At 40.3% G+C, this 14,125-nt stretch overlaps 1 protein-coding gene across 1 annotated transcript in view; it reads left to right on the forward strand.

Annotated features, from left to right (window-relative positions):
• Rabgap1 (RAB GTPase activating protein 1) overlaps positions 1-14,125 on the forward strand; it is a 142,805-nt gene that overhangs the window by 78,945 nt on the left and 49,735 nt on the right. The window contains exons 15-16 of the mRNA XM_050124880.1: positions 3,748-4,206; positions 12,494-12,607. Coding sequence (XP_049980837.1) covers positions 3,748-4,206; positions 12,494-12,607 — 573 coding nt within the window. The remainder of the gene's footprint in view (positions 1-3,747; positions 4,207-12,493; positions 12,608-14,125) is intronic.

A 14,125-nucleotide genomic window follows, 5' to 3' on the forward strand; every position in this document is an offset into this window, starting at 1 on the left:
ACAGAGTGAACTTCACCCAGAGGAATTTACCACAAGAATCCTTATGAGACACATCTTTTATTTAGGGTAAGTTCACATAATGTCAGTTCATTATTAAAGTAAGTAATGGCAGTCTTTTCCTAAAAGTACGTCATTAACTGCACCATATGCAGATGGTTCCCGGATGGGGATGGAAACTCTTTTTTTTTTTTAATATTTATTTATTTGTTTATTTATTAATTATGTATACAATTTCTACGTGTATGCCTGCAGGCCAGAAGAGGGCACCAGACCTCATTACAGATGGTTGTGAGCCACCATGTGGTTGCTGGGAATTGAACTCAGGACCTTTGGAAGAGCAGGCAATGCTCTTAACCACTGAGCCATCTCTCCAGCCCCCCAGGGGGATGGAAACTCTTAACACTGTTCTGTGGTGTGAGGTATCAACTCTGTGCCTGGAAAAGCCTTGCCATTCAGACACAAGAAGAAATCAAGTCATCTCTGCGGCCAGTGCTGCTGCCTGTGTGCTGTCCAACACCATGTTACTTTGATCTAAATTCTTGTCATTTGCCTTTTCATAAGAATCCTTGTAAGCCTTTGAAACTTTTTGTTTTTGCTTTTGTTTTGTTTTGTTTTTCAAGACAGGAGTTTACTGTTTAGCTCTGGCTTTCCAGGAACTGGCTTTGTAGACCAGACTGACCTCTACCTCCTGAGTGCTGGAATTAAAGGCATGTGTTACCACTGCCAGTGAAACTGTTTTTTTTTTTAAGATAATTTTATATTACTGATTAATATTTCATCATATTACAAATTTCTATTTTCTGATGAGCCAAAGAGCAGCTGAGTTTATTGAGCTTGTTTCTAGTTCACCTGTCCTACACCTCATATGGTGCCTACTTGGAAAAGCAGGGCATATGAAACCTCTCTGGAACTGTATAGCATCCTTCAGGGGCACTGGTGTTTTCATGTGTAACAAAGGAGAAAATGGGGATGGGGCAGTAAAGTAGGGAAGAACCTTAGAAATATTTGCTCTTATTAGGACATTTAACATGCGGCCACAGTCTAACTGTTCCATGTGTTCTTAAGAACTCAGACATCTGCCCTTAAAATCCTGCCTCAGCCTCCTGAGTAACAGGGACTGTAGGCATGTGCCCTATGCCTGCATGCTTTTCTTTCTCTATTACAACAACCAGAGACACTTCTTAGAAAATAATTAGTGGCCAAAACAAACAGAAATCAAAGAAAACAGAAATATGTGGGTTTTCAAAGGAACCCCACAAAACTAAACTCCAGCTGATGCAACTTGAAAAGAATTCATATCCATTAATGGAGAACAAAGCACAATTTAAAAATGAGCAGGAAGAGAACAAGAAAGAGGTCTGAAACTCAAGTGTAAGAGTTATTTTCAGGGCTGGAGAGATGGCTCAGAAGTTAAGAGCATTGCCTGCTCTTCCAAAGGTCCTGAGTTCAATTCCCAGCTACCACATGGTGGTTCACAACCATCTGTAATGAGGTCTGGCAACCTCTTCTGGCCAGCAGGCATACACGCAGACATAATATTGTATACATAATAAATAAATATTTTTATTAAAAAAAGTTATTTTCAAATACCAGACAAGCTGAAAAATAAAGCTTAAGCAGCAGCAACTAGTAAAATTAAAAAGGCAGAGATGGGGGGCAGTAGGTGAAGAAGAAAATGGGCTCAGTTAAGGATAACTGAGTAACAAGGACTCCTAACAAGGAAACCCACTGCTGGGGGAAGGAGGAGATAGCTACCTTCTCATCAGAAGATTTCAGAACACTGAAGATGAAAAAGTCATAAAAGCTTGGTCTGAGGGAGGAGTCCAGAATCTTATGATCAGTTAACTATTACTCAAGTGTGTGTACAATATACAATATACCCATTCTACAGCATGTGGTGTGTTAGAATGTATTCACTAGCTTTACATACTTTCTTAGGGAGTTGCTAAACAATATCCTGCTTCAGGATGAGAAAGGAGAAAGATGCAAAATCCAGGAAATTGTTTCTCCAGGGAGGTAGAATTCCCACAGTAGGGAAATCCCTGGGGAAGAGGACCACTAAGGTGAATTAGATAGCAGCTGCTCAGAAATAGGCAGGGAAAGGGCCTGGCAGTAGGGGTGTGTTACTAAGGAGTTGGTATGGAGTGGGTTTGTCTGCCATGTTTAGCTTAGAAGGGGGCCTCAGGCACGCTAGAGAAAAGTGCACCATCTTTGAGCTCTACTCCATAGCTGGCCCTGTGACTCTTCCAGACTTTGAAAGGAATTATACACTGATAATATGCATAGCATAGTTAGATACAAAGAAAACCAGAGGAAAGGACAATAGGACAATTGATGAAAAGAAAGATATAGCAAATTAATGAAGAAAGTAAGGCAAATTATAGATGTACTCTGATTCATTATAAATTATGTTGACTTAGCCAAAATGGTAGCAAAAATATGTTGAAAATTAAAGGGAAAGACTTGTGGATAGAGACCTGTGAGTGGACAGAGCTGCAGTATCTCTTCCCATGCTGTAAAAATGTAAAGGTGGAGTCAAAAATGGAAGAGTCTAGGAAACAGCAGTTAGGCATTTCATTCAGAATTAAGAAAAACAGCCAGCTATTAAAAGGGGCATAGAACTGATTGGCTCTGAGCAACAGCAGGCGGGAGTGTGTCCAGATGTGTCTTGGTAAACTTTGTGTCCTCTGACCTTTAAAGGATTGCTTTAATGGAAAGCATAAACTGTTCAGCAAAAGACAGTGAATTTTAATAGAAGAGAAACAATGGAGGAGCAAAAGGCAGAGAACTCGCTGCTGTTTCTAAGGAAGTAGATGTGCCTGGCACCACCTTACCCTTGGCCTTTAAGGAGCAACTTCTGTTACTCATCTCACATCCTCCTCCCAGAAAGACTGTCCAGATGAGTTTGTTTTTCAGGGAATTGTGTAAAGTTTCAGAGCCCTGAGGCCATTTTGGTTCCTACCCTGCTATTGTCTGTTCTCTGTCTGGATCCTTTTAGATTTTTAATGTTTGATTTTCATTGAGAGGAAGACAGGGGCTATTTAAAAGCATTCTTTTATATCATGAAAAGGAATGTACATCATGGGATGTAATGTATGAAAAGCAGATGTCTGTGTAGGGATATCTGTGTTTCTTGTGCTGGATGGAGGCGGTTAGAGAATGCAAAGTGTTGCCTGGAATGTGTAAGTAGTCAAGAGGTGTAAGGGGAAGGCAATGCACGGGCCCTGGGCGGGGTCTTTTCTGTTGTCTATGCCCTTCGGCCATCCTAACCCCACACCCTCCACTCGTGGTAGTGACATTGAAAGTCTCCAGCTGGTAGACAACTTGCTGGGCCTAGAAGTAGTAGGGAGGGTCTTGGACCTTCCCCAAAGCAATGTGCCTCACCCTCTCTGAGGTGGAATAGGAGGAGGGGAGGGAGTTTTTATTTATGCAAAATAAAAAAAGATAGTTTGTTTCCTTTTTTAAAAATAAAATTAAAAAAAAGTATCCAGATGGGCAAGATTAAGGAAATACAGAAGTCAGTAAGACCCCAGTAAGTTGATCTACAATTTACCAACTAGTATATATGGCATGAGAAAACCCTCTGTAGGTTAAAAGAAATAAAAGATTGTTCTTTTGTAATCATGTAATGATAAACTTAGTGACTTGTTTACAAAGGAATTCTTCTATTGTATCTGTTCAAAATACAAAAGTAAAATTTAAAATTCAATCAATGAATTGAATTGGCAAGGCAGTATTTGGTAACAGACTATTTATAGAAATAATTTATTTCTAAAATTTCTTTCCCCAAAAAGAAAGCCATTACTTTGCTGGTTCTTGTGGAGCAGGATCTGCTTCAAATACTCCCCCCCTTTTAAAAAGAAAATGTTTCTTTGCCTGCTTATTATCTGTGTGTATACATGTGTGTACACATGCGTGCATCACATCAACACATACAAATACTACAGTTCAAGTATAGAGGTCAGAGGACAACATGCAGTAGTCAGTTTTTCTTCCCACAACGGATCCCAGGAATCTCAGGTTCTCAGACTTGGCAGCAAACAGCCTTACCCAGAGAGCCTCTCACCAGTGGTAGCCTTTTTCAGTTTTAAGAGTTTCCTTTTTTTTTTTTGCAGCATACATGGAGGAATTGAAACCTTTTCTACAGCCGGGCAGTGGTGGCGCACGCCTTTAATCCCAGCACTTGGGAGGCAGAGGCTGGTGACAGTAAGAATCTGAAAGCAGTTTTTATTACTGTGAGGAGCCATTTCCCTCCTAAAAATCATTACAGGAACCATCACTCTGGGGAGTCTGCAGAGAACCCCACACCCATAATTATGTTAAGAATCGTTCTATTGACAGAACCTGCCCCACACCCAATTAGCTGTTATCAGTTAGGGGAACCCGCCTCACATTCCAGCTATCCAGGGAACTAGGTGTGTCAACTCCTACAGGACCTGACCTAAGGTAATCTCCTGGCCTGCGTGACTTGGACCACGTGACAAGAGTCCAGGCCCTTGTGCCCCCCCCCCCATTCCTTACCCTATATAAACTGTAACCCGTCCGTAATAAACGGAGGCTGTGACAAACTTAGCATGGCCTCCTCCTTGTTTCCTAGCCCATTTCTCTTCCAGATAGTACCCCTCCGTGACCCTGGAATAACTGATTGCAGGGTGGGTTACAACCCCTAGCATGAGTAACCCACCCAACGCAATCAACATATTACCAGGATAATTTTATGTAATTAAATGTGTTTGTTATTCTTCTTTGTTTCTCAGATAAAGAAGGTTGTGAAATAGATTACTAGAGGCTCTGAGTTTTCTATTTTATAAGATGGGACATTGCTCCTTGATTAGACTTATTTAAAAATGAGATACTGTTGCATCCTGTGTGTGTGGGAAATGTGTTTGGTGAAATACTTCTGCTAGAATCGACACACCCTCAGATCCCTAAAGTCCTGCTCTTATGTTCTGCTGCAGTTCCTTTGGACTGAAGTCTAATGTATCTTTTCTTGCTTTTAGAAAATATTTTGCAGAAGGGTTGATACTGTCTGTTTGGGAACATTGAGTTGTACATGTAGTACATTGGAAAATTCTGGCTTACAGTAAGAACCAAGAAGATTTGGGGCAGAAATGTAGTAAACAGGTATCATTTTAATGATACTTTAAAAAAGGATGTTGGGGACTGGGGTTATGGCTTGCTAAGTAAAGCGCTTACTACACAAGCATGAGGGCTTGAGTTTGGACGCCCAGCCTGTAACCCCAAGAGCTAAGGAGCTACATGGGTCCCCAGCCTGCTTAACCAAGCTCGATGGAGTAGAGTTAGTAGTTTCATATATCAGTGATGAAACAAAATAGCCTTTAAATATTTAAAGAGTTGTTTCTTGACAATTCTTTCATGATTAATTCTAAAGCAGAAAAGTCAAACACTTAAATAAGATATTTTTATTTATTTGACCTCAAGAACATAGTTTTCCTTAAAAGCTATATAAAAGTATATGATTTTTAAAATGCTGACACGGGCGGCCTATACACGTGTGTGATCTGAATGCTGTTCCCAGCAGGCTGGAGGTGTTCTGTGAACAGTACTGTTCATTGTTTCTTTATCAGATTCTCATGTAACACAGTGCTCCAGAGCAGGGAATTAGCGTAGCACTGTGAGATTCCACGTCAAAGAATACAACAGCTTCACAGCTGTGTAGCTCTTGTCACACTCCCGAATCTTTGACTAAAGACATTATTTCAAGAGGAAACACACTTTTTGAAATAATTTGTTGAATGTTATAAAAGAAACATTTTAGTAATTGTAACTGAGTGGATTAGATTATATAAAAACATAACTTGAGGAATATAGGACTTCATGTTTGTTATGTACTATGCACGTTATTGTATGTATTTGTAGGGGCTGAGTGGGAATATAGTGGTCAGAGAACAGCCTGGAGGAGTTAATTCTCCTCTTTTATTGTGTGAGCCCCAAGGAATTGAACTGGCATCACACTTGGCAGCAACTTTGTCACAGAACCCAAGTTATTTAGTTATTTTATTGTTGGTGATGGTTGGTTGGTTGGTTTTGAGATGCAGATCACTTAATAACTTCTTAGCTTGCCTGAAACTCACTATATAGGCCTCGCTAGCCTGGAACTCACAAAGACATCCCCCCCCACACACACACACCTCTGACTCCTGGTACTAGAGTCAAAGGTCTGCAATGTGACACCAGGCCCAGGACTTCATTCTTAACGTGATGCTCTATAAGATTTTTAAGCTTACACATCCAACAATACAATAATGATAAGCTGTTAACTTTGCTAGGCGAGTATTTACTTGATGTATAGTTTGCTGGGTGATAGAAATAAAATTGAAACAAGCGTTTAGAAGTCTACATTTGTATAGAATATGACTTTACATATAACTTTGTGCCTCCCAATTTAAATCATGACTTTCCACCCTCACCATCACTCACTTTTACTCAGAATGACTCTGCCTGCTCACTTTTGTCAGTAATAGTTTCAGCATGTCTGGCCATTGGACTCTCCAGAAGAGAGAGAATTCATATGCAGGAGAATTCATAATAGCCAAGCAGGAAAAGGTTGGCAGTGCTGTTAGCTTTTATGCCTTATCTATACATGATTTGTGGCAGTTTTGCCAGACATTGGCCAGTTTTCCTGTGGGAAACTTGAGCCCTAAAAGGAAATGGACATAGCTAAAAGACTACATGTCACAAGGGACTCAGATTTATTTTTAGAATAGCATTATAATGCCATATTTGGTTTGAAACAATTTGACAGTGGTCCATTATTTCTTTAAGTATGGAGCCATCTTTTCTGAGAGTTGGCCACTTTCCTCTTACATTGTCTGCCATAGATAGAACCATACTGTCAGTGTGGTGCTTACACAACCATTCAGTTGATGTAGTTTCAACTATCCATAAAGATCAGAAATGCTCATTGGTAGGCATTTCTAGAACAGGCTTGCTGAGTTTAGTTTCTGTAAGCAGGGCTCTGGTCATCATATATGGCCATCTTTTTGTGTTCCATATTTGGGGATGATTGTTTGCTTTATTGGGTGTTGGGAACGAGTGAAGAGGCAGAGACATTTGAATCATTGTCTTGAAATGGAAGAACCCACTAAATGTGACATGAGAATAGAAAATCGGAAATGGATCTCTGCGCTGAAGACTGGTTTAAAACAAATCTAGCCCGCACAATTATTTCTTTGTGAGCTCTACAGTGTTTGGGTCAGTCTAGTTCATAGGCTAAAAGGAAAAACAAAATCTTACTCTATCATATATATATATATATATTTTAGTTTTTCGAGACAGGGTTTCTCTGTAGCTTTGGAGCCTGTCCTGGAACTAGCTCTTGTAGACCAGGCTGGCCTCGAACTCACAGAGATCCGCCTGCCTCTGCCTCCTGCCCGGCTTATCGTTTATATTTTAAGAGTCAGTTTTTCCATCTTATTTGTCTTCTTTATAAATTAATTTGATTACAATGAAGTATATTATTGATAACATACAATAGACTGTGAGCGAATTGCTTACTGTTTGTTTACAGAGTTCCTCCTCCCCAGACCAGGCACTAAGTCCCAAACAGGAAAACATGCCAAATACATATTTTCTCTCTTGGCTTCTTCCCCAAGATTGGAAATAGGCCAACAACATCAATTTCAAATCTGGTGGGAAGGGTTACTACTGATGTGCCAGGCCTATGCCTCCCACTTCCTTCCACACAGTGTTTCTTTACTTCTTATAAACCCAGTGAGGAGCCGGGCGGTGGTGGCGCACGCCTTTAATCCCAGCACTGGGGAGGCAGAGGCAGGCGGATCTCTGTGAGTTCGAGATCTCTGTGGTCATGGAAATGGATCTCCAGGCTGCTCTGGGTTTGTGTAATGGAGCTTTGGAAGGGAAACTGGAACATTAACTACTGAGTGTCCGTAAAGTATTTTATATTTTTTAATCTGTATAGCTCAATTTCCTGTCTCCCTTTGGTTCAGCTTTTAAATTCTGCTGTTAACTTTCAGTTCTTACGGTTTTATTGTCATCATGGGTTCCCCCACCCCAGCCCCTTTAAGGGAACAGTTTTCTAAAATATGTGTGAAAAGCAGTCTCTATCAACAAATTGGTTTCTATTATCCATCATGTTTGATCGCTGCAAAAATCCCCTCTATTTGTTGGTGTGGAAGAATAACACTGAAGGGCAGAAATCCCATGGTTCCCAGGTGAAAGGCAAGTAAGGACTTAAAGAATGATAGTGCCAGCCATGAAGGGACCAATAAGCATGCATTGCGTAGCTACGTAAGGTATATGTTAAGTATTAAAAGCTCGTGTCATCAATGGAGGTGTTTGTTTTGTTTTTTAGTTTTTATTATTAGTAAATGAGCCCATTAGTTAACATTTATTTCTAGGATTCTTGTTTTGACAATGAAAAGATAGTGGGCACTGGATCACTTTCCATGGAACAGAAATATTTATAATTCTTAGAAGACAGTTTTTACAGAGCATTAGTAATATCCTTATATGAATGTAAAGGTCCTATAACAAGTGCTATATTTTGTCCTTTCCCTTTTTCCCTCCCTCCCTTCCTGTCAACAGTCTCAAAGCATTCTGCAGGCATAACTTAGTGAGATGTTACTGTGAGGACTAAGATAGTTATGGCCTAAATACATTTCAGTAAATATGATTTAGTGAAATTAAAGATATCCACTTAAGCCAGGCAGTGTTGGCAGACACCTTTAATCCCAGCACTCAGAAGTCAGAGGCTGGTGGATCTCTGTGCGTTCAAGGCCAGCCCGGTCAACAGAGCGAGTTCCAGGACAGCCAGAGCTACACAGAGCAACCTTGTGTGTGTGTGTGTAAGGGGAGGGGGATACTTGCTGTGCTGGGTTTTTTATCTTGAACATTTATTTTCATTCTGATATGCATTGGTGTTTCTGATGGTGTGTATGCTTGTATGTCTGTGACTATCTATGGTCACAGACAGCAGACAGCTGTGAGCCACCATGGGGTACTGGGGATCCAACCGGGTCTCTCAGCACTCAGGCAGAGGCAGGTAGGTCTCTGTGAGTTTGAGGCCAGCCTGTTGTACAAATCCAGTTCCAGGACAGCCAGGGCTACCCAAAGAAACCCTGTTTCAAACAAACAAAAGCTATACCTGACTTTTTGAAAAGGAGTTCAAGACTGAAGGAACAGCTTAGCAGGTACCAGCATTTGTTACAATAGCCTGAGATCTGAGTGAGATACTCAAGAATCTACTTTTAGAGCTGGAGGCAATAGTCTGTAATCTTAGTGCTCCTGTGGTGATGTGGGAGGTGATGGAGACAGCAGAATCAGCTTACAGCGCAGAGCAGCTAGGTTGAAGTTCACAGTAGTGGCAGAAATAAGTGATTCTGCCTCAACAGTGTAAAAAGCAAGAACTGGGGCTGGAGAGGTGGCTCAGAGGTTAAAAGCACTGGCTGCTCTTCCAGAGGTCCTGAGTTCAATTTCCAGCAACCACATGGTGGCTCACAACCATCTGTATGAGATCTGGCGCCCTCTTCTGGCGTGTGGGTATACATGGAGGCAGAATGTTGTATACATAGTAAATAAATAAATCTTTTTTTAAAAAAAAAAAAGGAAAAAAAAGAACTGACTCTCAGATTTCTGACTTCCATATACATGTTGTGCCACATGGTTACCTGTACACATACACACACACACCAAGGAAATGTAACCAATATACTTCATTCATAAAAACACATAGACAGGATATGGGCAAGGTATGATGGCACACACCTGTAATCTTCAGCACCCAGAAGACTGAGGCCAGCCTGAACTATGTAGTGAGACCCTGTCTCATGAATAAATAATGTATTTGAGTGGGGTGCTTTTCTGTTTTATTAAGTGTTACAAACAGTTTTATGGCATTTGTAATGTTTGGAGTTATTCTTGAGAACTTTTTATTTGGGCAACAAACCACTTGGGAAATCCAATTCTCTCTGCTCCTGTTTCATATGGCAGCCTTCCATGGCATTTCTTTTGTGTGGGTTAGCTTTCTATTTCTTCCTACCATTATTAGCTTTCTATTTTTCAACCCCAGTTTACAAAGAGTATGTATTCAAAGAACATCCTCCAGTTCCCAGTACCTTATTAATCCTGAGAAGTTACCCAGTCATCCAGTTCTCACAGTAAGCTATAAAAATAGATATCCAGAAAGAGTACTATACAGGACTTCTGTGACTTGAACTAATACATAATTTTGACCTGAGGACAAGAAAATACTATGTGTTATAATTTCCTTAAATTTTTTAAATATTTATTTATTTATTTATTATGTATACAATATTCTGTCTGTGTGTATGCCTGCAGGCCACAAGAGGGCACCAGACCCCTTTACAGATGGTTGTGAGCTACCATGTGGTTGCTGGGAATTGAACTCAGGACCTTCGGAAGAGCAGGCAATGCTCTAATAAATTTTAATCCACACACTGTTTTAAAGGAGCCTTAAAATGAAAAGAGCTCTACTCTCACACCCACACCAAGCACCATGGTGGGAGCTAATGGTCAAGCATTTTGTATAATGTCCTTCAAGAAGTTGTCTTGTGTTTTTCCCATGAAGTTATGAATTTGAAGGGAGCAGATATAAAGTAAAAGCCATTTTCACAACATGAAGAGTGCCTGCTAGTAGAATGACTCTCACTGTTAATACTGGTCTTTGCTGTGTACTGCACCTCCCATTCCATCACTGTACTGCAGTCCTCCAGAGCAAATTGTTCATTCTTACTTCCTTGACAACATATGTGTACATAAGTTATTTGAAATTCTACCTGGGTGATTTATCTCTTTACCCCATTTATTTATTTAATCCGTCATTTATTTTTGTATTTAGAGACTCATGGATATTTCTCTCATTCAAGGCTAGAACTTAATAATTACCATATCCTTTTGTTGCTTAAATTATTTGGCTTAAGTCATTAGGAACATTTTTCATTGTCTGTCAGTATCCCTCCAACATACTTCCATCAATAAAGGTATTTTGTTGCTGATAGCATTACTGTTGTCAGTTGATTGGCTTGGTTTGTGGTAATAATAAAAGAAGCATTTGGTTTGTTTGTTTTCTTTCTCAATTTTCTGGCATTACAAAATAGTCCAGGTTTATCTTCTATGTTTTTCAACTCAATTTTAGAGTCACTCATTTCTCCATGTAGCTGTTATTTATTTCCTTAGCAAATGAACTTGTAGATGCTGGGTATGCTGTATAGTTCACCGAAGTGACTGCATAGTATATAGACTTGTCATTATTTGTAAGAGATCCAGTTGTTGCATTACCTCACCAATACTTGGTGCTTTAATTTTAGCCAGCCTAATGTGTCGGTATGTATGTGTGTAGTTTCTGGGATACTTATATTGTCTTATTTTGTTGCTTAAAGTACAAGAGACAAATACAACTATTTACAGTATTTCATTTAAACTCTTACTACACTTGAATATATAGAAACATACAGAATATACAGTTATTAAGAATTGACTTTTTAAATTGCAGCAAATACTGTTAGCATTAATTACTATGTGAAAGATAAGTATTCTAAAGGACATTCCAGTAATGGCAGTCTGTCAGTGGTTCTGAGGGCTGAGCATGTATAAATACTTCACAACAGCAGGTGTGTACATTGAAAATCAGTCCCCAAATCTCTCTGATCACATTGTTGAGGACAAGGAATTGTTTTTAGAATTTTGTGAGATTTGTAATATAATTATTCTGATAAGAACTTATTAAACTTGTCATCATTAGAATTCAGGAGAGGACTTTAAATCAAATGGATTCATTCCAAGTTCCTCAGCAAATTTTGTAAGACCAAATATTTTAAGCCAGTGGTTCCCATGGGACTCCAGTTTGTTATCGTTTTTGCAGGCCTCAGAAATTCAGCATATGAATTTTCATTGGTCAATAGGAAAAGCACTAGATAGATGAAAACTGTGAGGGGAGGTTAGGGGCCTTGGACCATGGATGGAGAGATGGCTCATTGGTTAAGAGCACCGACTACTCTTCTAGAAGACCTGGGTTCCATTCCCAGCATCCACATGGTAGCTTAGAACAGTCTGTAACCCCAGTTCCATTGCACATGAAAGGAGTGCACAATCAGGGCCTTGGACCTTCTCCATTTGGGAATGGGCATGCGCTGTGATTAGCATTACTTTTTCTACTTCGTTTTTCTATCAGAAGCACTTTGCCTTCTCCTTTGAAGTAATTTGAATGTTTTTCTGTGGGAAAGCACTTTTTAGCAGCTTATCTTCCTTTATACAACAGGAAGGTCACTAGCCTCACTTCTTACCTTGCGTAGGGGATGTGGCATGAGGCATGTGGAATGAAATGGCACTTTTCTTCTAACTTGCCCACCCTCATTATACTTCTTTTGAGGGCTTAGTCCCGGAAGAGGCAGTAAGTACGGGCTTGAATGTGTTTGACCTTACAGTACTCTTTGGTATAAATCCAAAGAGATACCTTTCTTCTGAATGTTCCTGGTCCTCTCTGTTTCCACAGGAGTCTCCCCAAGACAGTGCTATCACAAGAGATATTAACCGCACGTTTCCAGCTCATGACTACTTCAAGGACACAGGAGGAGATGGACAAGATTCCTTATATAAAATATGCAAGGTATTTCATATTAAAATATAAAAGTATTGGTTTTAAATGATGGTTCTGGTTCTCTGAAATTATATAAAAGACAAACATCAAAATGTAATTTGGGCTTGTTTGAGGCTTTTTGTTTTGAGTTCTTTTGTTTTTTGAAACAGGGCCTCATGTTGTTTAGCTATCTTCAGTCTCACTATACCCGAAGCTGGCCTTTAATGCCTGTTTGTCTGCCTCCAGTCCCCAAATCATAAGATTACAGATGTATTCCACCACGCCGTCTATAAAGTGTAATTTGTTATTCGGTGTTCAAAACTGGAAAAGAAAGAAAAAAACGGCAAAAAAGAGAATGGAAAGCCATAGATAATGTTCTTTTAGAGTTATCAGCAACCAGGAAATAATGAACTGGAGAGATGACTCCGTGTTTAACAGCACACACTGCTCTTCCAGAGGACCTGAGTTCAGTTCCCAGCACCTACACCCACTGGCTGGCAACCATGAACTCTGGCTCTATAAGCGTCTGCATTCATGTAGGTCATTCTGGTATGCTGAAAGTTACTCTCAGCCATTTAGAAAACAGGACATAAGAGAAGCCAGAAAGAAGGTAAGGGACAGAAAATACCCTCTTCTTGGCACACCATAGCCATTGCATTACGAACTCATAACCACTGGCCTACACAGGACTGTCCCTGCCAAGAGCCAGTCATTGATAGATAGGGTAGGACTTATGGGACCCTACTTTTCCCTACTGAACTATTAGGTACTGAAATGTAACATGAGGAACAGGTCCCTTTGTTTTGTAACAGGAGCGAGCAGGCTGCTTGTAGTCCCAGCCATCCGGCTAACTTATACCCAAAATAACCACACAGAAATTTTATTAATTAAAATACTGCCTGGCCCATTAGTTCTAGCCTCTTATTGGCTAACTCTCATATTTTGATTTAACCCATTTCTAGTAATTGGTATGCCACCACGAGGTCGTGGCTTACCAGGAAAGATTCATCATATCTGACTTGGCAGCTCCATGGCGGCTCTCTCTCTGACTTTGCTTTCTTCCTCCCAGAATTCATTTCTGTCTTCTCTGCCTACCTAAGTTCTGCCCTATCAGGCCAGGCAGTTTCTTTATTGATTAACCAATGAAAGCAACACATAAACAAAAGGACCTCTTACACCACTGAAGATTCTGGGAGTGGTACCTACTGAAAGCCCCTCTGGTGAGCCCGCCAGGCTCCAATGGAGAGTTGCAAACCTATGGTCATACAGTGTTGCGGGAGGTCTTTCCGCCCCTCCAACCAATAGCTGCTGTAATACCAGCCCATTGGGGCGTGGTCTCACTCCCTTTAAAAAAGCGGCTATTTCCTCTGCTCGCACTCTTCTCTTCCTGCTCGGCTGGAGACTAGACTCCCTTCCTGGTTGCGCAGATGGCTGTTGTCTGGGATTGTGATCTGTAAGTTTTTTCCCCTTTAAATAAATAACACCCTATTAATCATAACTCCAAACTGGTGTTGCCTTGTTCGTGACTTACGCCTTCATCTGGCGCCC

The sequence above is a fragment of the Alexandromys fortis genome, unplaced genomic scaffold, assembly GCF_014885135.2.
Source record: "Alexandromys fortis isolate MF-2015 unplaced genomic scaffold, M_Fortis_MF-2015_v1.1 scaffold_228, whole genome shotgun sequence".
Taxonomy (NCBI): Eukaryota; Metazoa; Chordata; class Mammalia; order Rodentia; family Cricetidae; genus Alexandromys; species Alexandromys fortis.